We start from the raw sequence: 24,488 nt of genomic DNA, 5'->3' as shown, positions 1-24,488 counted from the left end.
AGGTTTACTGCACAGAAACAGGCCATTCAGCCCAACTATTTATGCTAACATTCATACCTGTCACAAGCTTCCTCCCAGCCTTCTTTATCTAACCACATCAGCATAACTCTCTATCCTGGCCCAGCAATACAATGCGCTCAGATCCTTTATGGAGTACCATTTTTCCATCCTGAGCAAAGATGTACCTCCATCACCATCAATAGTGATCAGACAAGCAGCAGGCCAAGTGGACAGTCAGCATTTTCAGAGGATTGAAAAAGTCATCTGCCGAATCCTCCAAATGCATTCACCCCTCCTTCTGTACAAACTATCCTAATGATTCTGAAGCAGTCCAAATAATAAAAGGGAAGGAGCAGGATGGGCCTTGCTATGGATTTACAATCCCTTCTAAGCATTCTCTGAACAGGCCCAGGCTGTGGTCTGATGACGCTGCAAATCCTCCAAGATGGGCCTCAGTAAAGCCAGTAGTCCTTCCCAGACCTGCCCTGGTTCTGTCTCAATGTCACCAGGGATCTGCAGCAACTTGTCCGTGTTGGGTGGCACAGTGGCTCAGTGGTTAGCACTGCTGCCTCACATCCCCAGGGACCAAGGTTCGTTTCCAGCCTTGGGCAACTGTCTGTGTGGAGTGTGCACATTCTCCTTGTGTCTGTGTGGGTTTCCTCCCGCAGTCCAAAGATGTATGGTGCTAGAAAAGCACAGTTAGTCAGGCAGCATCCAAGGAACAGGACAGTCAATGTTTCGAGCATAACCTTTTCATCAGGAATAGGGTATTCTCCTGCTCCTCGGATGCTGCCTGATCGGCTGTGCTTTTCCAGCACCACACTTCTTGACTCTGATCTCTAGCATCTGCAGTCCTCACTTTCTCCGCAGTCCAAAGATGTACGGGTTAAGTGGATTGGCCATGCTAAATTGCCCAGTGTCCAGGGATGTGCGAGATAGATTAGGCATGGCTTACAGGATAAGGCAGGGGAGTGGGTCTGGATGGGATGCTCTTTGGAGGGTCAATGGGCTGAATGGCCTACTTCCATGCTGTGGGGGTTCTATTATTCTATGATAGAGGAAAGTCCTTGGTTCCATTTCTCACATATCTATATGCCCTATAATGCAAATAATGCTTTAAAGACAGATCCTTAATGCACTTGCTTAAAAATGTAAGGCCACTGTTAGTTGCATCACTTGAGCCTGACAAAATCTGATGCGATTGCAGATATAACTGACACCCGATCTTTCTGCTGCTCTGCCCACATATCAAGAAACTGTACCAGAAGGACTGCAATAAGGGATTTAGCATCTGCAAATAACCAATCATGGCAGCCAGGGGAAATAAAATTTCACAATAATGTTGCAATCCATTGAAGACAATTCTAAGTGCAGCTCCGTGAGAGGGTGTTTCTCAATACATGAGCACCAATATTCTCACTGGCAACAAGTCTGCAATGCTCTCTAGAGGCAGCCCCCACCACCCTATTCAGCTCAGTCTGAGAGTTAGGCCTCAGAGAAAACTGGGAACATCACATTTTCTTTCAAATTAGCGAGGTTTTCGTTTTAGGAGAAAAAAAAATCAGCCCCCTACCAGCTTCACTGTTAAACTGCAGCAACAAATTCACTGAACAGTGGGGCAGGAGTGTCGATATAGAAAAAGATAACTGAGCCAAGAAACAAGAAAATCTCAGGCTACAGGCTTACGAGGTCAACGTGTAAAAGGTCAAAAGTTAGAATATTGCCGTTAAAGATAGAAGGCAAATCAAGTTTCACGAGGTGGGGGGAAGAGAGGGGATGTCCTATAACCCATTTTTTGGAATCTGCCATTGAAGACTTTCTTTGAAATCGTTACACCATGACCGGGGAGGGGGGTCTGAGTTTATTCATGGACCTTTAATCAAACAGCAATCATGTGCTGAAGTCAAATTTCTCGGCAAAGGTGCATCCCTGAGCCTTCTGAAAATTGAAAATAAAGAAAGAGCCTGCATAATGCGTGTAACCAAGAGCGGAAGAAATAAATCGAGCAACGAGAAACACTTTACACTACAAGGGGAAAACGTACTGAATGTCACCTCACCTGGACTGTGGCCAGTCGAGTTCATCGCGTTACATAAACCGGTGTCTGAGCTCATGGTGTTACTGCAGTTCGCCTTACAGATCATGAAGGAATTTGCCTTTTTCTACCCCCCCCTCCCCTGCCTTTTGATCGAGGATATGTATCAGCAATGTGTGTGCTCAGACGCGTAACTGCGGATTAACAATTTCAGGCAAGATATCCCTCCCCACCCACCCCCTTTTCTTCAAAAGAAGCTCTTGCTTCTAGCAGACCCAACATCCCAGAGGAGTTTGTCATATTTTTAAAAACCAAAATTCACCCACAGGTTCCCTGTCCCTGCAACACTGCAATCTTAAAATCAGGCACAACTGGCCCTCTAGCCTTCCACTCATGGTCAAAAAAATGAGGGAAAATCATTTGACTCAATGATCAAAACCCACAGTATTTTTCAAGAAAGACGATCGAGACAGACAGTCACATCACCCGCACCCCACATTCAAATAAACGACCCGGGTTAAACAACAGCAAAAATAATACCTTCAGTTGCATAGTTGTGGTCGCGCAGAAAACTGTTGTTGATTTTGCGGGTGTCAATCTCCTCCTCCATTTACAGCCGGATTACTTGGAGATGTGGAAGTGAAGCAGACAGGTATCCACGATCCCATTGCCCTAGTGGTACGGGTGGGACAGCCAGCTCGCACGGTGCGACATACTCCGGGGGTAGGCGACTAGGGGGAACCGCGCTGCAAGCCTGCGCCTCCCTCACCAAGTCAAGAGGACACGCTCAAATCAGCCGAACAGCTCCTTCCGCAGTCCCCAGCAGCTACACTAGCAGGACATGCTCCTGGCGTGACCTGTCCACTGCGTCTCCTTTTGTCTAATGGCTCTTAAACCAGGAGGCACTGGGAGAGAAAAAATAATAAACTCGAGTGCAAATTAAATTGTGTGGACATATATAAAAAAAATCAGGCAATTATTCCAGTGCCCTTTTTTTTATCAAAGTTTGCCCTGTTGACATCAGTCAGCCCAGAGCCCAGTCTAAAGGTGTGAGGGCGTGTGAAGTGAAGCAGGCGTCAGAGAGAAGATTTCAGGATTAAAATTCTGTAGTTACTTCAGGCAGACAAAATGCGTCAGCACCTCCTGTGTGCTGATTCTCTCTCTCTCTACAGTGCTGCATGAGGCGGCCTCTGTTGCTGCTGGAGCCGTATGCTGCATTAGTACAGGCTCCTCCCATACAGCTTGGCAATGTCCAACCGCATCAGAACCACTCTCTCTCTCTCTCTCAAACACACACTCGCTAGTTCCAAGCTGCAGTAACCAGAAGCAACAGACTGGAGGATTGCTAATGCACCGCCATCGCTGCAGAATCTGCTGCCTACAACCGTTCCCCTTGGAAAGGCTGGGTGCTAAACTGGGTACACCCCAGCCAGCAACCCATCAAAGAGAAAGCTTACTGCTGCTTAATCAGCAGGACTGCCAAAGAGTTAAAAACAAACCTCACGGAACGGCAGAGGGCAGATGCCAGGCATTCTCCAACATTGCAGCAAGACGTTAAGTTAAGGAAGGGTAGGTACCTCAGAAAATCCGCTAACGCCACAGTTTGCAGATCACCAAGAGATTGCAATTAAAGAAGCACAGTTAGTTTAAAAAGGTTTAAAATGGGAACAATTTAATCAGACTATCCCCTTCCCAACACCAAGGAATTATCGAATTGAGGAGTATAAGATGATTGAAGATTGAGAATGGTGAGATACCATTTCCGCTATTCAGGAGGTCCAGAACAAGGATTCAATAACATTAAAATCAGAGACAGGTCATTTACTGGTGGTCGGGAAGCATAGCTTTACACTAAGATTTGAGGAAATTTGGAATTCTCTGTCGCAAAAAAGGTCAATTGAAATTTTTAAGTTAGATTTATAGCTTCATGTTTCACAAAGACATTTAAAGAAATACAGAAGCAACGCAGCTAAGATACAGAGCACTCAAGATCAAACAGAATAGCAGTGCAGGTTCATGGGGTTAAATAGCTTTGTTCTTCCTTCCAAAAAGACTGCGGTGGAACTTGGAAAGCATTGTGCTGGATGAACAATATCAATTTAATGGTAAGCTATATACATGGAGCTAGAACAGTACATATTTAGGAAAAGTTAAAAGAGATATGCAGAATGACATGGAGAAGTAAAGCAGGGGTCATTAATAGCTGCATACATGGGAATTAGCTCACAACTTTAAAAACAGAGGATGTTTGCCACCAGGAATGGGAATCTCCAGTGGAGGGCTCTCTATGGGGGAAGTCCTCCTTTTTTCCCTTGGGGATCCAGTGTAGAGGGTATTGTATGCAGCAGTCACTTAAAAACCACAGGTTGTGGTGATTCACAGAATCCCAGCCCAACTGCTTATATTGCAGTATTGTGGAGTCCGTGGACCACATATATATTGATTGTGGGCATTTGCACTCCCTTTTGGTTATTTGAAGAACTTCCCGTTACATCTTTGATTGCAGTTCATCCCTACGCTCCTGATCTTTGGACACCAGGTGCAGGCAGATTGGAGGATCTCCTCATGGGTCTGCTCCTGGGCCTAGCCAGGCTGGCTATGAACAGATCCAGGCAGCAGGCTGTGAAGGGGGGTCATCTCTGCCAACTGCCTGCCCCTCTTTCAGCAGTTATGTTTGAGCCTGGTGTCCCTGGAGAGGGTGCACATGGTGTCCAGTAATGCTCTCAATGTCTTTATGGGGAGGTGAGAACTATGGGTGGGCGGGGATTGGGATGCTTTATTTCCCCCTCCAATTCTATTTTGATTTAATCCCTACCCTCCCTCTTCATTTTCTTCGTGTAAGCATTGCCCTTATTGGGCTTTGCTTATTACTGGTTCACTGACGACCCCATGGGTGTTTTCTTGGTGATGGAAAGAATAGAATATAGTTTTCTGCACAATGGTGTATTTTTACTGAGTCACTGCACATACACACATCAAAAAAAAGGATGCAGATTAATGAACACCTCCTGTGGGAAAAGCAGCGTAGTTCACTGAAACAGAGAGATAAACAAGTGGCTGGAAGAATGGAGGAAGAGCAATGTTAGTGTCTAGATTAGAGTGTTGCTGGAAAAGCACAGCAGGTCAGGCAGCATCCGAGGAGCAGGAAAATTGACGTTTCCGACAAAAGCCCTTCATCAGGAATGATAAGCAACGTTACCTTCAGAAATAATTGGGAATCCTTCCAAAATAAAGAAGATTGGAACAACAGAGACTGACCCTATTTGATTTATGTACAATCATAGGACATTGACAGAGCAAAGGATAAGCATTTACAGTATAGCTCTATTGATCCATGGTAGTAACATGCATGTTCCACAGGAGCCTTCTTTCACCTTCCCTTCCCTTCCTAACATTCGTAATCTTGCTGTCCTCATTTACTTAACCTGAGCGATTCAATTTACCCACTCTTTGTGGTAACAAAGTCTACATTTTCTGAGTAAGCAACTTCCTTCTGGATTCTTCATTTGACTTGTTGGTAATTGTCTTATCTTCATGGCTCCTAGTTTCGGTAAACCTTTGTAAGGTGAAGCATCTTCTCCACATTCACCCTCTCAACGCCTTCATGACAAAAATAATCTCGCCTACTTGAGCTATCTCGTCCAGAGGAAACTACATTGGAGTAGATGGATTTGGAAAGAGGTAATAGGATCCCATATAAGACAGACCACAGGGTAGAAAACAGTCAATAGATAGGCAAAGATACACATACCAAGGAAACATATTAATCAAAGACTGGGAGAAAATGAAACACTGCAGGATGCAAATATATAATAATCTATATACTATTTTATACAACTCTATGTACTATTTGTGGGAAGTAGGTGATTTATTGCCCTTGAACTGAGTGACTTGCTTGACCATTTCAGAGAGCAGTTAAGAGTTAAACACATTGCTTTGGGTCTGGAGTCACAAGTAGGCCAGACCAGGTAAGGACCACAAATCGATTTGGCCTAAAGTACATTAATGAGCCGGATGGATTTTTAAAATAATCAATGATAGTTGTCAGGGTCACCATATCTGACACTCACTTTATATTCCAGATCTATGAACTGTATTTGAATTTCGCCAGCTACTGTGGACGGATTTGAACCCATGTCTCTATAGTATTAATCTGAATCTCTGGATTACTAGCCCACTATTATGCTAGAAGCTCTAGAAATAAGATGGTGGGAATTAGCATCTTCACATTATTGGGAATGTTTAACTATGTATGATTTTAAAGAGTTAACTTACTTGCTGACCTGCAGGAAATTGGATGTTTCAAGGCTAGAATGGGATGCCTCTGACTTACAGATAGATTGTAAGAAATTACATTGGCATCTCCTATTATCCAGAGCCATTTACATGGCCATTTCCTTGCCATTCAAAAGCCTATTTACATTTTCATCCCCTATTCAGAAATCAATAAGAACATTATAGTTGGAATTCTGACTACTCCCTGTAGTTAAAACAATACAATTCACACCAGATCTGGCCATTAAAGGATGATTTGCATTACAATGTTTCTGGAAGTGAGATAGGTTAGATTCCCTACAGTGGGAATCTAACAGCCCTTTGGCCCAACAAGTTCACACTGACCCTCTGAAGGGCAACCCACCCAACGCTACAAGCAATTTTTAGCATGGCCAATTCACCTAACCTGCACATTTTTGGACTGAGGGAGGAAACCAGAGCACCCGGAGGAAACCCACGCAGACACGGGGAGAATGCGCAAACTCCACACAGACAGTTGCACGAGGTAGGAATTGAATCCAGGTCCCTGGCACTGTGAGGCAGCAGTGCTAACCACTGAGCCACCGTGCCGTCCTGTCACTGGTCACTACAGATGGTCACTGCATTGTGTCATGACTGACATGTGACTGTGAGGGAGTGACTGGGGGCTGTCTTGTGAGCATTACTGACTGTGATGTAAAGGTTTTGTATAAAGGAAGGACAGTTTTTTTTTGTTCAGAGACAGCTTCCTTGGACAAGTCTTGCAAGCATGGCAAGGAGTGTTCAGGGTTTCTCCAAAGCTTGTACTGTACTGTGCTTAATAAATTTTGCTTGTTCACAGAAGTTGGCGTGTTGCAGTTGCATCAAGTGCATAAGCATCTCAGGAAAAATAAATTTAACACTGTCGACCCCTGAGAATGATAAAAATGATAACTGCTCCTGCAAAGACCTTAAGACATAGGAGTGGAAGCAAGGCCATTCGGCCATTTAATCATGGCTGATGGGCATTTCAACTCCACTTACCCGCATTCTCCCCATAGCCCTTAATTCCTTGTGACATCAAGAATTTATCAATCTCTGCCTTGAAGACATTTCGCGTCCCGGCCTCCACGGCAATGAATTCCACAGGCCCACCACTCTCTAGCTGAAGAAATGTCTCTGCATTTCTGTTCTGAATTGACCCCCTCTAATTTTAAGGCTGTGCCCACGGGTCCAAGTCTCCCCGCCTCACGGAAACAATTTCTTAACGTCCACCCTTTCCAAGCCATGTATTATCTTGTAAGTTTCTATCAGATCTCCCCTTAACCTTCTAAACTCCAATGAGTACAATCCCAGGATCCTCAGCCGTTCCTCGTATGTTAGACCTGCCATTCCAGGGATCATCCGTGTGAATCTCCGCTGGACATGCTCCAGTGCCAGTATGTCCTTCCTGAGGTGTGGGGCCCAAAACTGGACACAGTACTCCAAATGGGGCCTAACCAGAGCTTTATAAAGTCTCAGTAGTACATTGCTGCTTTTATATTCCAACCCTCTTGAGATAAATGACAACATTGCATTCGCTTTCTTAATCGCGGATTCAACCTGCATATTTACCTTTAGAGAATCCTCGACTAGCACTCCCAGGTCTCTTTGTACTTTTGCTTTATGAATTTTCTCACCATTTAGAAAGTAGTCCATGCTTGTATTCTTTTTTCCAAAGTGCAATACCTCGCATTTGCTCATATTGATCTTCATCAGCCATTTCCTGGACCAGTCTCCCAAACTGTCCAGATCTTTCTGCAGCATTCCCATTTCCTCAGTACTACCTGCCTGTCCACCTAATTTCGTATCTTCGGTAAACTTCGCTAGAATGCCCCCAGTCCCTTCATCCAGATCATTAATACATAACATGAACAGCTGTGGCCCCAACACTGAACCCTGTGGGACACCGCTTGTCACCGGCTGCCATTCCAAAAAAGAACCTCTTATCCCAACTCTCTGCCTTCTGTCAGACAGCCAATCCTCAATCCATGCCAGTAGCTCACTTCGAACACCATGGGCCCTCACCTTACTCAGCAGCCTCCCGTGTGGCACCTTATCAAAGGCCTTTTGGAAGTCTAGATAGACCACATCCACTGGGTTTCCCTGGTCTAACCTACTTGTCACCTCTTCAAAGAATTCCAACAGGTTTGTCAGGCACGACCTCCCCTTACTAAATCCATGTTGACTTGTTCTAATCTGATCCTGCTCTTCCAAGAACTTAGAAACCTTATCCTTAACGATGGATTCTAGAATTTTACCAACAACCGAGGTTAGGCTAATTGGCCTATAATTTTCCATCTTTTGTCTCGATCCTTTCTTGAACAATGGGGTTACAACAGCGATCTTCCAATCATCCAGGACTTTCCCTGACTCCAGTGACTTTTGAAAGATCTTAATCAACGCCTCCGCTATTTCATCAGCCACCTCCCTCAGAACTCTAGGATGTAGCCCATCGGGGCCAGGAGATTTGTCAATTTTAAGACCTTTTAGCTTTTCTAGCACTATCCCTTTTGTAATGGCAACCATACTCAACTCAGCCCCCTGGCTCCCTTTAATTGTTGGGATATTACTCATGTCTTCCACTGTGAAGACTGACACAAAGTACTTATTACGTTCTCCAGCTATTTCCTTATCTCCCATCACTAGCCTTCCAGCATCAGTTTGAAGTGGCCCAAAGTCTACTTTTGCCTGTCGTTTGTTTCTTATGTATTGAAAGAAACTTTTACTATCATTTCTAATATTACTGGCTAGCCTACCTTCATATTTCATCCTCTCCTTCCTTATTTCTCTCTTTGTTATCCTTTGTTTGTTTTTGTAGCCTTCCCAATCTTCTGATTTCCCAGTGCTCTTGGCCACTTTATAGGATCTCTCTTTGTCTTTGATACATTTCCTGACTTTCTTTGTTAGCCATGGCTGTCTAATCCCTCCCCGGATAATCTTTCTTTTCTTGGGGATGAACCTCTGTACTGTGTCCTCAATTAGACCCACAAACTCCTGTCATTTTTGCTCTACTACCTTCCCCGCTAGGCTCTGCTTCCAGTCGATTTTCGTCAGTTCCTCTCTCATGCCCTCATAATTACCTTTGTTTAACTGTAATACCATTACATCCAATTTTGCCTTTTCTCTTTCAAACTGCAGACTGAACTCTACCATATTATGATCGCTGCTTCCTAAGTGTTCCCTTACTTTAAGATCTTTTATAAAGTCTGGTTCATTACATAGTATTAGGTCCAAAATAGCCTGCTCCCTTGTGGGCTCCATGACAAGCTGTTCCAAAAAGCCATCCTGTAAGCATTCCAAGAATTCCCTTTCTTTGGATCCACTGGCAACATTATTTACCCAGTCCACCTGCATATTGAAGTCCCCCATGATTACCGTGACTTTGCCTTTCTGACATGCCTTCTCTATGTCCCGGTACATGTTGCGCCTCTGGTCCTGACCACTGTTAGGAGGTCTGTACATAACTCCCATTATGGTTTTTTTTGCCTTTGTGGTTCCTCAATTCCACCCATACAGACTCCACATCATCTGACCCTATGTCATTCAGTGCCATAGATTTAATTTTGTTCTTAACTAACAAGGCCACCCGCCCCCTCTGCCCACCTCCCTGTCTTTTCGATAAGTTGTAAATCCTTGGATGTTTAACTGCCAGTCCTGAACGCCCTACAACCACGTCTCTGTGATGCCAACCACATCATAATCACTCACGAATACAATTTCAATGGCTGACAATCATTAACCCAATGAAAATCTGACTGGTTTGCAGAGAGGTTATGCTCACCTAAAGTGCTAAGGTCACCAAAACAGTAAATGCTGAACAAGGAAGTGGAGCAACTTGCTGCAAACTATGCAGACTGCCCCAACCAGCAAGTGTAACAGTTTTTGGCTGTAATATTAAGCTCACAGCTACATTGCTATTTCAATCATATGGGAGTGAGCTCATGGCCAGGTTTCCATGCTGGCTGTGAAAGTGCAGTGGGTCTGTCTTTTTAATTTCCATACCATATATTGGGTGAATTTCTCCCTCTCATTTCCTCCAGGCTTAGTCCTGAAAATAGTCTCTTACTTGATATTGCTGTTTGTTTAAAGCAGGAGGAATACCATTCCTTTAATCAGCTGTTCAATGAAAATAGAAAGAAAAGCTGCCACAAATAATGGCTGAGAAAATATTCCAGTCTGTGTAACCCAAGTTTCAGTGCTCCTCCGGCTTATTCTGGTTTCACTTTTGTTTCTCAGTAATGTTGGTGCTGGGGAAAGGAAAGATTTTCCATTTCAGGTGCTCAGTCTTGCATGAAAGGCAACTCAGGTCAGACGCAGAATTGTGTGCTGATAATTTGACAAGGTTCAGCTCCACTCATGAGTCCAGGACTAATCAAACAATCCATTCAAGCCAATGGCAGGATCTGGGTAAAAGTCTGGGTTGGACTGGATTTCAGACTATGCCAAAAGCCATTCCTGGTGTGTTACTTTCCCGAAAATGATGACATTACTGATCAAAGTCTACAGTGTGGTTCTGGAAAAGCACTGCATGTCAGGCAGCATCCAGGAAGCAGGAGAATCGACGCTTCAGGCATAAGCCCTTTATGCCTGAAATGTCGGTTCTCCTGCTCCTTGGATGCTGCCTGACCTGCTGTGCTTTTCTAGCACCACACTCTCGACTCTAATCTCCAGCGTTTGCAATCCTCACTTTCTACAACGTTATTGATCAACCTGTTAGTTCAACCCATGCAAAGTAATGGAGCTACAGAGCCAGCGCTCTGTACCTGCACCACGCCTGGCGCTATTATTGGTTTGCTACCATTCGCTCTGTTTTACCTCTTTGAGACTTGCCATGGACGAGAAAATTGGTAACGATCTCCTTGATCACAGTATGGAAGCGTGGAGCATGGAATACACACACTGCATTAATGTCAACAGTATCAGTTTGCCTCATTTCTTTTTTCTTTTCATGCCTTCACACTGCTGGCTGCAAAATATTCTAGCACTACAATGAGCTCACGGTTCTCATGAACTTGAAGCTCAATCAGAACATCTGTACGAATTACATGATTGATTTATTTAAGATATTGTTTTCTTAAAAATCTTTCTGACTGCTCAGTTGGATTCATATAGATTCTGACGGATTCTCGGTCACTGAAGGATCTTTGGCGATTCTAGCTTGGACTAACAATTGCTGGAAAATGACAATCTCCAAAAGAATAAGTTCAGTCCTGACCTTTGATGGTGTCACCATTATGATGTCATCCACCATAGGTGGTCATTGGTCAGGACGATATTGACCAGACCACCAGTGATCCGGACAACAACTTGACATGCACATCACACAAGTGTCAGGTAATGACTATTTCCAATGAGAGAATATCTAACAAACTCCCCTTGACATTCATTGACATTAGCAACAATGAAACCTCACAATCAATACCCTGGAAGGTAACCATTTGACCAGAAACTGAACTGTGAGCAATATAAGTACCACAATTACAAGAATAGGTCAGAAACTGGGAAATCCTGCTACTAATAATATACCTACTGATTCCCCAGAGCTTGCCCAGCATTTACAAAGTACAAGTTAGGAGTGAGATGGAACGCTTTCCACTTGCCTGGACCAGGGCAGTTCCAACAATATTTAAGCAGTTCAAGATGACCAGGGACAAATTAACTGTTTGATCAGCATCCCATCCAACAACTGAAATATTCATTCCCTCCAGCTGTAGAGTGGCATCTACAAGATGCACTACATCAACTTACCGAGGATCATAGAATCATACAGTACAGAAGAGGCCCTTTGGCCCATCAAGCCTGCAGCACTAAGTGTACGCTACTACCTATACTTGTCTTACTTTCCTGTATTAGGTCCATAGCCTTGAATGTTATTGTAACAAGGTCAACCAGGTGGATTTCATAGAATAAGAGTTCCCTGATTGGGGCTGTTAACCTGGTCCAATCAGGGATGCCTGGCTGACAGATATGAACAGGAGTGTCACAAAACAAAATGAGCAGAAGTGTCATAGGTTCTGCTCACTCTGAGAGCTGGATCTGTGTAAGCTGGACCAGTGTCAAGTACTATGCACATGTAATTAAAGGGTGATTTGGTGACGGGTTGTCATATTTCACTTATGACACTTCAAATGTTCATCCAAGTTCTGTTTAAAGGTTGTGAGGTTGCCCAACTCAATATTCTCCGAAGGAACTTTCAACAGAAGTTTCTAAACCTTTCGCTTGTAGGCCTGGAAGAATAAGGATGACAGATGGATGACAGCATCTCTGTCTGAAAGTTCCTCCCCAATTCTTATACTACCCTGGCATGGAATTATATTGCTATTTCTTCAATGGCACTATGTCAAAATCCTAGAACACCATCCCTAACAGAACTGTGGACTGTAGCAGTTCAAGAAGGCAGCTCACCACCACCATCTCAAGGGCAATTAGGGATAAACAATAATGTCAACCTTGCCTGTGATGTTCATATCCCTATGGAAAAATGAAAGAAAGTTAACTAGCTCAGCATATCAATATGACGGTTGCATGAACAGATCAGAGGCCACACTATGATGAGTGGCTCACTTTTTGATCTTGTAAAAGCTTCTGGCAAGCAATGTGAAAATATTTCATGATTTGTCTGTGAGAAACTGTGAATGAATAAATTATACACATCACAAAATTGGAGCAATATAATATAAAACAAAGAACTGCAGATGCTGGAGATTTGAAACAAGAACTGAAATTGTTAGAGAAACTCAGCAGGTCTGGCATCATCTTTGGAGGGAAAGCAGAGTTAATGTTCCGAGGCCAGTGACCTCATCAGAAGCAATTCGTCTAATATTTGATTAGATATTAGCAGTCAACACCATTATCAAGGGGCTGAAGTAATACAATCCAACATCCCTCAGGTAACTTTCAAAGTAATATGGACACTCCAATTCTCAATACTTCACCTAGAGAGACTTTCTAGAGAAAGCGAGTTTTGAGAAAACTTGTAGCTCAGGTTGAGGTTCTGGACGTAAGTTTGCTGGCTGAGCTGGAAAGTTCATTTTCAGACGTTTCGTCACCATTACGTCATGGGACAGATCATGATTCATTGCTTTAAAGACTGAGCTGTTAGTCAATGAGATAAATCATCTCTTTTGCTATTTCAAAGCTTGACCAATTGAAAGGTTATATATCAAAGCTAAAGCTAATTCTTTGCTTGTCAAATGTTCACACTACCCTCATGAAAGGCAACATATCTGAAATATTAACCATGTTTCTCTCTGCTCAGGTTCCTCCTGAGCAGGAAAAGACCTAAAAGATTGGTTTAAAGTAAAATCCTCAGCTTTACAAATATCTGGAGACCTGTGAATGTTCCGAATAACATGTTCCTAAACTTTCATGATATTTTAGTGCAAAATATAAGTAATAAAACAGCTATTCCATGACTGGAAGCCATATTTGTTTCTGTTCCTGTAGTCTGTAAGCTCCACAAGACATCATCAATAACTACATGACTCAATCACTTCATGTCCCAGCCCAGGCAAAGCGAGTTGTTCAAGGAGGGATCTTTAAACTGCTGCTTATAGAAAGAATGGATATCAACTCCATGTTACACCTTTGATGCATAAATCAACCACTGCACTAAATATAACTGATTCCTAATAATAAATTAAAAATCTTGTTGTATTTAGTAACTCTCAGCCATGTAGAGTCATAAGCATGATTAAGCTCCTCTGTAAGTAGGTCAGGAACAGGATTAGGAAAGTGCAGACATTTCCCTGGTAAGTAGGTCAACTTGTGGTGGAAACGCTAGGATGTTCTTCGACAGCACACAAGAGCCATTTGTCATGATGCATCTCGCTGTGAAGCACAGCAGGGAAGCACTGACAAAATAGTCAAAGCAAAGCAATCTGCTTAGCACAAGAGCCTGATGCTTACTGGGAGGAGGTTTCTTATTGTTAACAACATATACAGTCAAGCATCGTCAATAATCCTGCCTTGGCTGAGGGGTGAATAGTACTGACTCTGTGTGTGTGCACATTCTGGCTGGAAGATGCAGTGAATAGAGAATTAAACACGACTCGGCAAAATGGAAACATTCCTTCAACATAGTTCCGACATTTAGTAAATGCAAGTCTCAACCTTTCCAGTCAGCAGCAATTCTTAACTTTGGGTATTAACATGCATTGTGGAGGCAAACAACACAAGCTGCTCTGAATCTCTGATGACCTTGTTGCTGTCTATGTGAACCTGCTATGTAAAGGTTTGAAGCTAATAAAATAGACTGCAAATTCAAAAGTACTTAATCAGTTTTAAATTGCTTTAAACGTCAGAGATTGTATAAGGTTCTTCCTAATTTCAGTTTTTGATTAGATATTATTAACTTTAATGTTTCAATTTACTTTTGTTTTGAGTGCTTTGCTGCTTTTAACTTCTCAAAATCCCTCATTGTTTTTCCCTTGCTTGCACTTTTCCCACCTTTGAAAGACATCCCTTACATTATACCAGTAATCTCCTTCCTTCGTTAAACCTGAAGAGTTTAAGAGGTTTTACTTGATACAAAAGTACAAACCTCTGTCATCCCATGACCCAAACTTACCCCTTTTGTTTCAACGTATAAAACTTCCTCACTTGTTCCAAATACAACACTTGGATTTTGAGCACCACTGTCAACTCAACTTCCTTTGGTCTCTGGTATATATGTGGTTCCAAAGCTGCCTCTGTCAGCTATATAATTTCCATGTAATGGGTTTGAATAATTCAGGCCAGCTCCACCTAGATGCGTATGGCGTACTGGCTTTTATTGGTAGAGGAATTGAGTTTCGGAGTCCTGAGGTCATGTTGCAGTTGTATAAGACTCTGGTGCAGCCGCATCTGGAGTATTGTGTGCAGTTTTGGTCGCCGTACTGGAAGGCACTGGAGCAGGTGCAGAAGAGGTTTACCAGGATGTTGCTTGGTATGGCAGAAAGATCGTATGAGGAAAGGCTGAGGCAGTTGGGGCTGTTTTCATTGGAGAAAAGAAGGTTTAGGGGTGACTTGATAGAGGTGTACAAGATGATTAGGGGTTTAGATAAGGTTGACCGTGAGAACCTTTTTCCACGTATGGAGTCAGCTATTACGAGGGGGCATAGCTTTAAATTAAGGGGTGGTAGGTAAAGGACAGATGTTGGGGGTAGATTCTTTACTCAGTGAGTCGTGAATTCATGGAATGCCCTGCCAGTAACAGTGGTGGACTCTCCCTCTTTATGGGCATTTAAACGGGCATTGGATAGGCATATGGAGGATAGTGGGCTAGTGTAGGTTAGGTGGGCTTGGAAGGGCGCAACATCGAGGGCCAAAGGGCCTGTACTGCGCTGTATTCTTCTATGTTCTATGTTCTATGTAGATACGCCAACTAAACAACGACAATTTACATTTATGTTACATAACTAATGCAGTGAAATATCCCAAAGCATTTCATGGGAGTATTATTGGTCTAATTTGATACTGAGCTAAAGGGGGAGTTACTGGGAAAGACAGATATAACCATGGGCTTTACAAAACAACTGAAGGAGAAATGAGAAGTCACAGAGGCTCAAGCTGAAAATTCAAGAGCTTTTAAAGTCAAGGCAACTGAATGCACAGCCACCAATAGTAGAACAGTGAAAATCAAGGATGGACCAGCATCAAGAATTGGAGGAACACAGATTTCAGAGTTATACGGCTGGAAGAGGTTTCAGAGAGAAGTGGAGGAGTGGCATGGATTCTAAAAGCATAGAAACTCAGCAGTTACGGAAATCAAATTGCTAATCCTGAGACATCAAAAGGAATGTCAAATGTGACAACCAGGATAATTAACGTTAGTACAGTAAGTGTGCTGTTTGAGTTCATTGATTTAATACATGCTAACATTACACATCATGGGAAGCTTTGTTTTGCATTCTGGGTGTGACAGGTGTTCAATGTTAAACTGGATGATCAGAAATTGGCCAAGTGACTTGTTCCCCAACACTAATATTCTTCATCCAGAGGCCACATCAGTGTAAACACTAATTTAAATGTCATTCAAATATTCTCACTCAATCACTGCCAATATTTGTTTGCAGGACATTCTCACTGTAACTGAACTCCAATCCCAATGTGCCACCTCCTGCCCCCATAAACCCCTTCCAATTCCAAATCCAGAAGTTCTCCAAAAAAATTATAAGATTTCCTTTAATTGTCCTTTTACCAAAAAAACCCCTCTCTTTTCTCATTCCCTGCTGCGAATGGAATTTAGTTGAGTCAGTTTCACTGCCTTTGTCCCTTTGCCAACTCCAAGCACTTCCTATCTGCAGGAGAAGACAAAAACTCAGCTCTTCAGGTGACAAGAGCAGTATCTATGTCATTGGTGGTGCTTCACATTGCTGAACAGCCTGTAACACTGTCTCTGCTAATCCAATGAAGGAGCAAAGTCAGCTGATGTATACTTGAGTGTGGGTACACAGTCTCAGGAGAAGAAGTGAAAACGTTGAAGGGAAATGGCTGTCCTCTCTAGAGAGGTAGAGGAGAAGGTGAAAGCATTGACCATCAGCAGACACGATCAACTTGTACAGGGATATGTCTCTGTTATTCTTTAGCCTCAAGCTCTGGCAAATGTTTTCTGCATTAATAATTTCCTTCTTCAATTAGATTATATTTAAGAGCCTCTCTCCAGTGATCATTTGAGCAGAGTCATGTTGTGAATTAATAAGTGCTCAATCACTTTTATAACCAAACACCAATTTTTCATTCCAAAGAGAGAGAAGGGGGAGTGGAGTGGGTGGAAGGGGGTGTGTGTGTGTGTGTGTGTGTGAAGGAAAGGCAGAAAAGAAGGAAAGACAAAAAAAGGAGAGACAGGAAAAAATGAGAAAAAAAATTCTCTCCACTACTATTGTGCTAACTTAGTAGGCACTATTTTGAATTTAATACAAAGCAGCAGACAAATTGTGAGGAATATCCCATTCCTCCTGACTGGGGAATAAAAATTTCTCACAAACAAATACTGCTAAGTGTCTGACACAACATTTCCTTTATTTCGTTTTCAGTTTTCTCATGCTGTTCTCTTATTGGGAAGTAGGTCCAAAAGCACTGGCTGATCTTTACTATCACTGACAAAGAGCAGCGAAGACAAGCTGCACTACCACAGGGGATATCCTGAAATCTAGTCAGATCGTGTGGTTAATGCATGCTGTTCGAGTTTATTCCGAGTCTAGAAGCATGGAACCTGCCACGCTTTAAAAAGATATGAACAATAATAAAACCAAAGAAGGAATTGATGAATATTGGATGAGTCATAAAGTTACAGAGATGTACGGCACAGAAACAGACCCTTCGGTCCAACTCGTCCATGCCGACCAGATATCCCAACCCAATCTAGTTCTACCTGCCAGCACCCGGCCCATATCCCTCCAAACTCTTCCTATTCATATACCCATCCAAATGCCTTTTAAATGCTATAAGTGTACCAGCCTCCACTACTTCCTCTGGCAGCTCATTCCATACACACACCACCCTCTGTGTGAAAAGGTTGCCCCATGGGCCTCTTTTATATCTTTCCCCTCTCACCCTAAACCTATGCCCTCTAGTTCTGGACTCCCCCACACTAGGGAACAGACTTTGTCTATTTATCCTATCCATACCCCTCATAATTTTATAAACCTCTACAAGGTCACCCCTCAGCCTCCAACACTCCAGGGAAAACAGCCCTAGCCTATTCAACCTCTCCCTATAGCTCAAAACCTCCAACCCTGGCAACATCATTGTAAATCTTTTCTGAACCCTTTCAAGTTTCACAACATCTTTCCGATAGGAAGGAGACCAGAATTGCACGCAATATTCCAAGAGACTTAACCAATGTCGTGAACAGCTGCAACATGACCTCCTAACTCCTGTACACAATATTCTGACCAATAAAGGAAAGCATACCATACACCTTCTTCACTATCCTATCTACCTGTGACTCTACTTTCAAGGAGCTATGAACCTACACTCCAAGGTCTCTTTGTTCAGCAACAATCCCTAGGACCTTACCATTAAGTGTATAACTACTGCTAAGATTTGCTTTCCCAAAATGCAGCACCTTGTATTTATCTAAATTAAACTCCAACTGCGACTCCTCAGCCCATTGGCCCATTGGGTCAAGATCCCATTATAATCAGAGGTAACCCTCTTCACTGTCCACTACACCTCCAATTTTGGTGTCATCTGCAAACTTAATAACTATACCTCTTATGCTCACATCCAAATCATTTATATAAATGATGAAAAGTAGTGGACCCAGCACCGATCCTTGTGGCACTCCACTGGTCACAGGCCTCCAGTCTGAAAAACAACCCTCCACCACCACCCTCTGTCTTCTACCTTTGAGCCAGTTCTATATCCAAATGGCTAGTTCCCCCTGTATTCCGTGAGATCTAACCTTGCTAACCAGTCTCCTATGGGGAACCTTGTTGAACGTCTTACTGAAGTCCATAAATATCACATCTACTGCTCTGCCCTCATCAATCCTCTTTGTTACTTCTTCAAAAACCTCAATCAAGTTTATGAGACGTGATTTGCCATGCACGAAGCCATGATGACTATCCCTAATCAGTCCTTACCTTTCCAAGTGCATGTACATCCTGTCCCTCAGGATTTCCTCCAACAACTTGCCCACCACCGACATCAGGCTCACTGGTCTATAGTTCCCTGGCTTGACTTTACCACCTGACCTGTGGGAAGAAACCAAAGCACCCGGAGGAAACCCACACAGACACGGGGAGAATGTGCAAACTCCACACAGACAGTCACCCAAGGCTGGAATTGAACCTGGGACCCTGGTAACCACTGAGCCACCGTGTCTCCAATGAAATGATATCTTTCCTTAAATAAGAGTACCAATATTGCTCGCTGTTCTCCACCTTGTACAATCGCAGTTAGACTTTCCTACTGCTGTACTCCAAACCCTTTGAAATAAGGGCCAACTTTCCATTTGCCTTCCTGATTACCTGCTGCACCTGTGTGCCAGCTTTCTGTGTTTTGTGCGCAAGTACCTGTGTTGCAGCTTTTCTCCATTTAAATATTCTTCCCTCTGAAAATGAACATCACATTTTCCCACAATACACTTTATTTGCTAACTTTTGCTCACTTACTTTCTATAGATTGTCTATATCCCCCTCCTAACTTGCCTTTCCACCTATTTTTGTGTTGTCTGCTAATCTGGCTGCAGTACATTTCTTCTTTCCTCCAAGCCAGTCATGTTGTAATCAGTTGTCCCAGCACTGTTCACTGTGAAACCCCACTGCTTCCAGGTTGCTAACCTGGAAAAGAACCTCTTAACCCCACTCATTTCTTGTCCATTAGCCAATTTTCTCTCCACACCAAAATACACCTCCAATTTCTGGATGACTAAATCCAATATATCTACGGTTTCCTCGGTGTTTACTCTGATTGAGACTTCTTCAAATAACTCTAATAAATTTGTCAGACTCAATTTCCCTTTCAAGCAAACCTTGCTTGCTTGGATTCTGATTTTCTAAATGTTCTGCAATGACTTTCTTAATAATTGATTCCAACATTTTTCCAGCAATAAACATTCGGTTAATGGGCCTATGGTTACCTGTTTTTAGTCTCCCTCCCTTTCAGAATACGGGTGTCACATTGGCAGTTTCTCAATCCTAATTCTTCCCCTGTCTTCTTGACTATTAAAGAGATGTCCAAAGTATTGTCCACCACAAGAACTGATGCAAAATCTTTTTAACTCCTTTACCATATTCTTGTTTGCCACCAATCCCCCAGATTCATTTTCTAAGGGACCTATGTTCATTTTGATCGCAGTCTTTCTTTTCATATATTTAACAAAGCTTTTAATTGTCAATTTTTACATTCCTTGCTAATTTGCCCTCATACTTTGTTTTCTCTCTATCATCTTTTTAGTCCCCCTTTCGTGGATTCTGAATTTATCCCAGTCTTTGAGGCTGTCATTGACTTTTGTCTCCTTATATGTTTTTTCTTTCAACTTTAACTCTCCTTAACTTCCTTGTTTAGCCATGGTTGGTTTATCCCTCTCTTGCAATCTGTCTTCCTTACTAGGATATAATTTTGCTGAGAGTCATGAGTTACCTCCTTAAATGTCTTCCACTGCTTGCTGACTGTCTTTCCTGTTAATCTATTTGCCCAGTCCATTTTAGCTAATTCTCTATCCTCATTTTATTTAAGTTTCTCAAACTCACCGAATATTAAATTCGTCATGTTATGATCATAATTTCCGAGCAGAAAATTTACTAGGAGGTCGTTAATTAAACCTGCCTCATTAATTATGACTTGATCCAAGATAGCTTGCTCTCTGGTTGGCTCGATGACATATTGCTCTAGGAAGCCATCCCTCATGTACTCTTATGAATTTGTTGTTGTAGCTATCCTTTCCAATTGGATTAACCCAATAAGTGTAAAGATTAAAGTCTCCTGTTCGTGTTATTGGTGAGGCTGCTTTTGGAGTACTGTGTATAATTCTGGTCACCATGTTACAGGAAGGATATAATTAAATTAGAAAGGGTTCAGCAAAGATTTACCAGAATGTTGCTGGGACTAGAGGGTTGAGTTATAGGGCAAGGCTGGATAGGCTGGGTCTTTTTTCACTGGAGCTTAGGAGGTTGATGTTTATAAAATCAGGAGGGGATTAGGTAAGTTGAATGACAAAGGGCTTTTCCTTAGGATGGGAGTTCAAAACTGGGGACCATATTCTTAAGGTAAGAAGAGGAAGATTTAAAAGGGATCTGAGGGGAAACCTTTTCATGTAAGGAATGGACTGCCAGAGGACGTGGTAGATGCAGGTAGTTCATGAACAGGAAAGGTTTAGAGAGATACTGGGCACGGTGGCACAGTGGTTAGCACTGCTGCCTCACAGCGCCAGAGACCCGAGTTCAATTCCCGCCTCAGGCGACTGACTGTGTGGAGTTTGCACATTCTCCCCGTGTCTGTGTGGGTTTCCTCCGGGTGCTCGGGTTTCCTCCCACAGTCCAAAAATGTGCAGGTTAGGTGAATTGGCCATGCTAAATTGCCCATAATTGCTAAATTGCCCAGGTAAGGGGTAAATGTAGGGGTATGGGTGGGTTGTGCTTCGGCGGGTCGGTGTGGACTTGTTGGGCTGAAGGACCTGTTTCCACACTGTAAGTAATCTAATCTAATATGGGCTAAATACAGGCAAATGGAACAGGTTATGTTTGGGAAAGTTTGTCTGCATGGACAATTTGGACTGCAGGGTTTGTTTCTGTGCTGTATGACTCTAACTATAACACCCATGATTATTGCTTTTATTTTTAAATATGCTCCTATTATTTGTTAATTTTATACCCTTTTTACATTGTGGCTACTGTTTTGGGGTCAATGCACCACTCTTACAATGTCTTCTTTCCCTTACTGTTATTCACCTCCACCCAAATGGATTCTACAACATCTGAGCCTCGATCATGTCTCACAGCTGTCTTCACAGTATTAACAGTACTACCCCACTACCTTTTCCTTTCCTCCTGTCTTTCCAAAAAGGTCAAATATCTCTGAATTTTAAGTTCCCTATTCTGATCTTCTTGTAACCATATCTCTGTAATGGCTATGAGGTCATATCTATTTACCCGACCCTGCATCATCAGTTTATCTGCCTTATCCTGAATGCTTTGTGCATTAAGATACAAAACTTTTAGGCTCACTTTTTTTTGCCACTGTTAATCATCCTAACGTTCCTATTTGCCTAATGCCCTTGATTACCCTTCTTAACATCATTCTTGTATTTCTCTCTTACTTTTGAAAAGTGTGGTGCTGGAAAAGCGCAGCAGGCCAGGCAGCATCCAAGGAGCAGGAGAATCAACGTTTTGGGCATAAGCCCTTCTTCAGGAATGAGGCTGGTGTGCCAAGCGGGCTGAAATAAAAGGTATGGGGGGTGGAGGAATTTGGGGGAGGGGCGCTGGGAATATGATAGGTGGAAGGAGGTGAGGGTGAGGGTGATAGGCCGGAGTGGGGGTGGGGACGGAGAGGTTTGGAAGAAGATTGCAGGTCAAGAGGGCGGTGCTGAATTCAGGGGTTGGGACTGTGATAAGGTGAGGGGGGGGGGGTGAGGGGAAATGAGGAAGCTGGAGAAATCTACATTCATCCCGTGTGGTTGGAGGGTTCCTAGGCAGAAGATGAGGCGCTCTTCCTTCAGGTGTCGTGTGTCCAGGGTCTGGCGATGGAGGAGGCCAAGGACCTGCATATCCTTGGCAGAGTGGGAGGGGGAGTTAAAGTGTTTAGCCACGGGGCAGTTGGGTTGGTTAGTGTGGGTGTCCCAGAGGTGTTCCCTGAAATGTTCCGCAAGTAGTTGGCCTGTCTCCCCAATGTAGAGGAGACCACTTCGGGTGCAGCGGATACAGAAAACAATGTGTGTGGAGGTGCAGGTGAATTTGCGACGGATATGGAAGGATCCATTGGGGCCTTGGAGGGAGGTGAGGGGGGAGGTGTGGGCGCAAGTTTTGCACTTCTTGCGGTTGCAGGGGAAGGTGCTGGTAGTGGAGGTTGGGTTGGTGGGGGGTGTGGACCTGACGAGGAAGTCGCGGAGGGAGTGGTCTCTCCAGAACGCTGATAGGGGTGGGGTTTCTCCGGAACGCTTACCATCCTGCTTAGGTTCCGACCTATGGCGGAGGAATTAAACCAATACTTTGTTTCTATTTTCACAGTAGAAGATAATTTTTTCTCAAAAACTGCAGTTATAACAGAGGTACTTGATGAAATTACTATAACTAGGGAGAGGTATAAAGTAAGCTGTTTGGGTTTAGGGCAGGCGATTCCCCTGATGGCCTGTATTAAAAGAGGTGGCAGCAGAGATTTTGGATGCATTGGTTGTGATACTCCAGTGTTGCCTGCATTCTGGAGAGATACTTGTGGATTAGAAACATGCTAATTTAAAAAATGGGAAACTATATACCAGATAGTTTAACCTCTGTAGTGGGGAAGTTATGGAGTTGATCATAAAAGGAAGAGATAGTTCCACACTTGAAAAAAGAAAGCTCACTTCAGCACAATTTAATGATGGGCAAGTTAGGCTTGACAAACTTGCTGGAGTTCTTTAAGGGTGGAGTGTAGGAGATTAAGAGGCAATCAGATTGAAATTTATAAAATAAAGACAGGCATAGATAGAGTTAATAGTAGTTGTCTTTTCCTTAGGATGGGGGATTTCAAGACTAGGGGCCACTAGGGGCCTGAACTGCTGTGCTCTTCCAGCACCACTAATCCAGAATTTGGTTTCCAGCATCTGCAGTTATTGTTTTTATCTTGTTGATTTTAACCCTACTGCGAATCCTCTTGCAAGGATGCCTGCCTTGAAGAAGTTTTCCTCCTCTCTCTGCAAGAATCTCAGGGAGTCCCTCTCCCACTGCATACTCTATGCTACTCTCTCCCCACCCCACCCTCCTCTAGCTTATCTCTCTATGCTTCAGGCTCACTGCCTTTATTCCTGATGAAGGGCTTTTGCCCGAAACATCGATTTTGCTGCTCGTTGGATGCTGCCTGAACTGCTGTGCTCTTCCAGCACCACTAATCCAGAAATGGGAAGAAGGTTGCCCACTGAGAGCAAACACCCTGACATTACTGTCAATATACTATCCTCAATGGACCTCCCCATGCCACAAAGCACCATCAAATCTTCAATTGCTTTTGGTCAGGGAGCCCCAGTGTCAGTTCAAGTGAATTACCATCGCTCAGACATGTATGGCACAACTCCAAGATTGGTGAATCATGAATCTGACACCTCTGGCCCAGAAGAATGGACACTACCACTGTGCCACAAGATCCTCTTACCAAGAACTTTTACTACTACAAAATCAAATGGTTGACCAGAAAAAAAAACAAATTAGAATCAACAGCCCTTGAAGGATACATTAACAAAAATCAAATCCCAAAGACAACTAATTTGGGTGCTGTTTACAGCCCAGCCCAGCCTATCAGTCATGGAAAGCCTGAAGTGTAGTTGTGGATATCACAAGCTCCCTTTCCAAGGGCAACTACTTGTGACTTAACCACAAGAGAGATAGAGGGTTGGATGTAATGACCAGCTACCTGGACCTGTTAATGACCATACTGACCAGACCCAGATGCTCATACATGAGGAGGTCTTCCAATCTGCCTGCCCTTCTAGCACTAATCAACAATTAGTGGATTGGATACAACAAAACCTGAATATTGCTGAAAACAAATACACATTTTG

General features: G+C 43.2%; 1 protein-coding gene across 4 annotated transcripts in view; it reads right to left on the bottom strand.

Moving 5' to 3' along the window:
- LOC140492212 (serine/threonine-protein phosphatase 2A 55 kDa regulatory subunit B beta isoform) overlaps positions 1-24,488 on the bottom strand; it is a 580,700-nt gene that overhangs the window by 239,105 nt on the left and 317,107 nt on the right. Inside the window, exon 1 of one of the 4 annotated variants that reach the window (XM_072591102.1) lies at positions 2,576-3,244. The exons of 2 other annotated variants lie outside the window; for them this stretch is intronic. In XM_072591102.1, the coding sequence (XP_072447203.1) occupies positions 2,576-2,645 (70 nt within the window). In that variant the 5' untranslated portion in view covers positions 2,646-3,244. Of the gene's footprint in view, positions 1-2,059; positions 2,100-2,575; positions 3,245-24,488 lie in introns of those variants that run through there. One more of the 4 variants, XM_072591103.1, reaches the window with a different exon arrangement.

This window comes from Chiloscyllium punctatum, chromosome 20, assembly GCF_047496795.1.
Source record: "Chiloscyllium punctatum isolate Juve2018m chromosome 20, sChiPun1.3, whole genome shotgun sequence".
Lineage (NCBI taxonomy): Eukaryota > Metazoa > Chordata > Chondrichthyes > Orectolobiformes > Hemiscylliidae > Chiloscyllium > Chiloscyllium punctatum.
The sequence above is the reverse complement of the archived record's forward strand: the minus strand, read 5'-3'. Positions and strand labels throughout refer to the sequence as shown.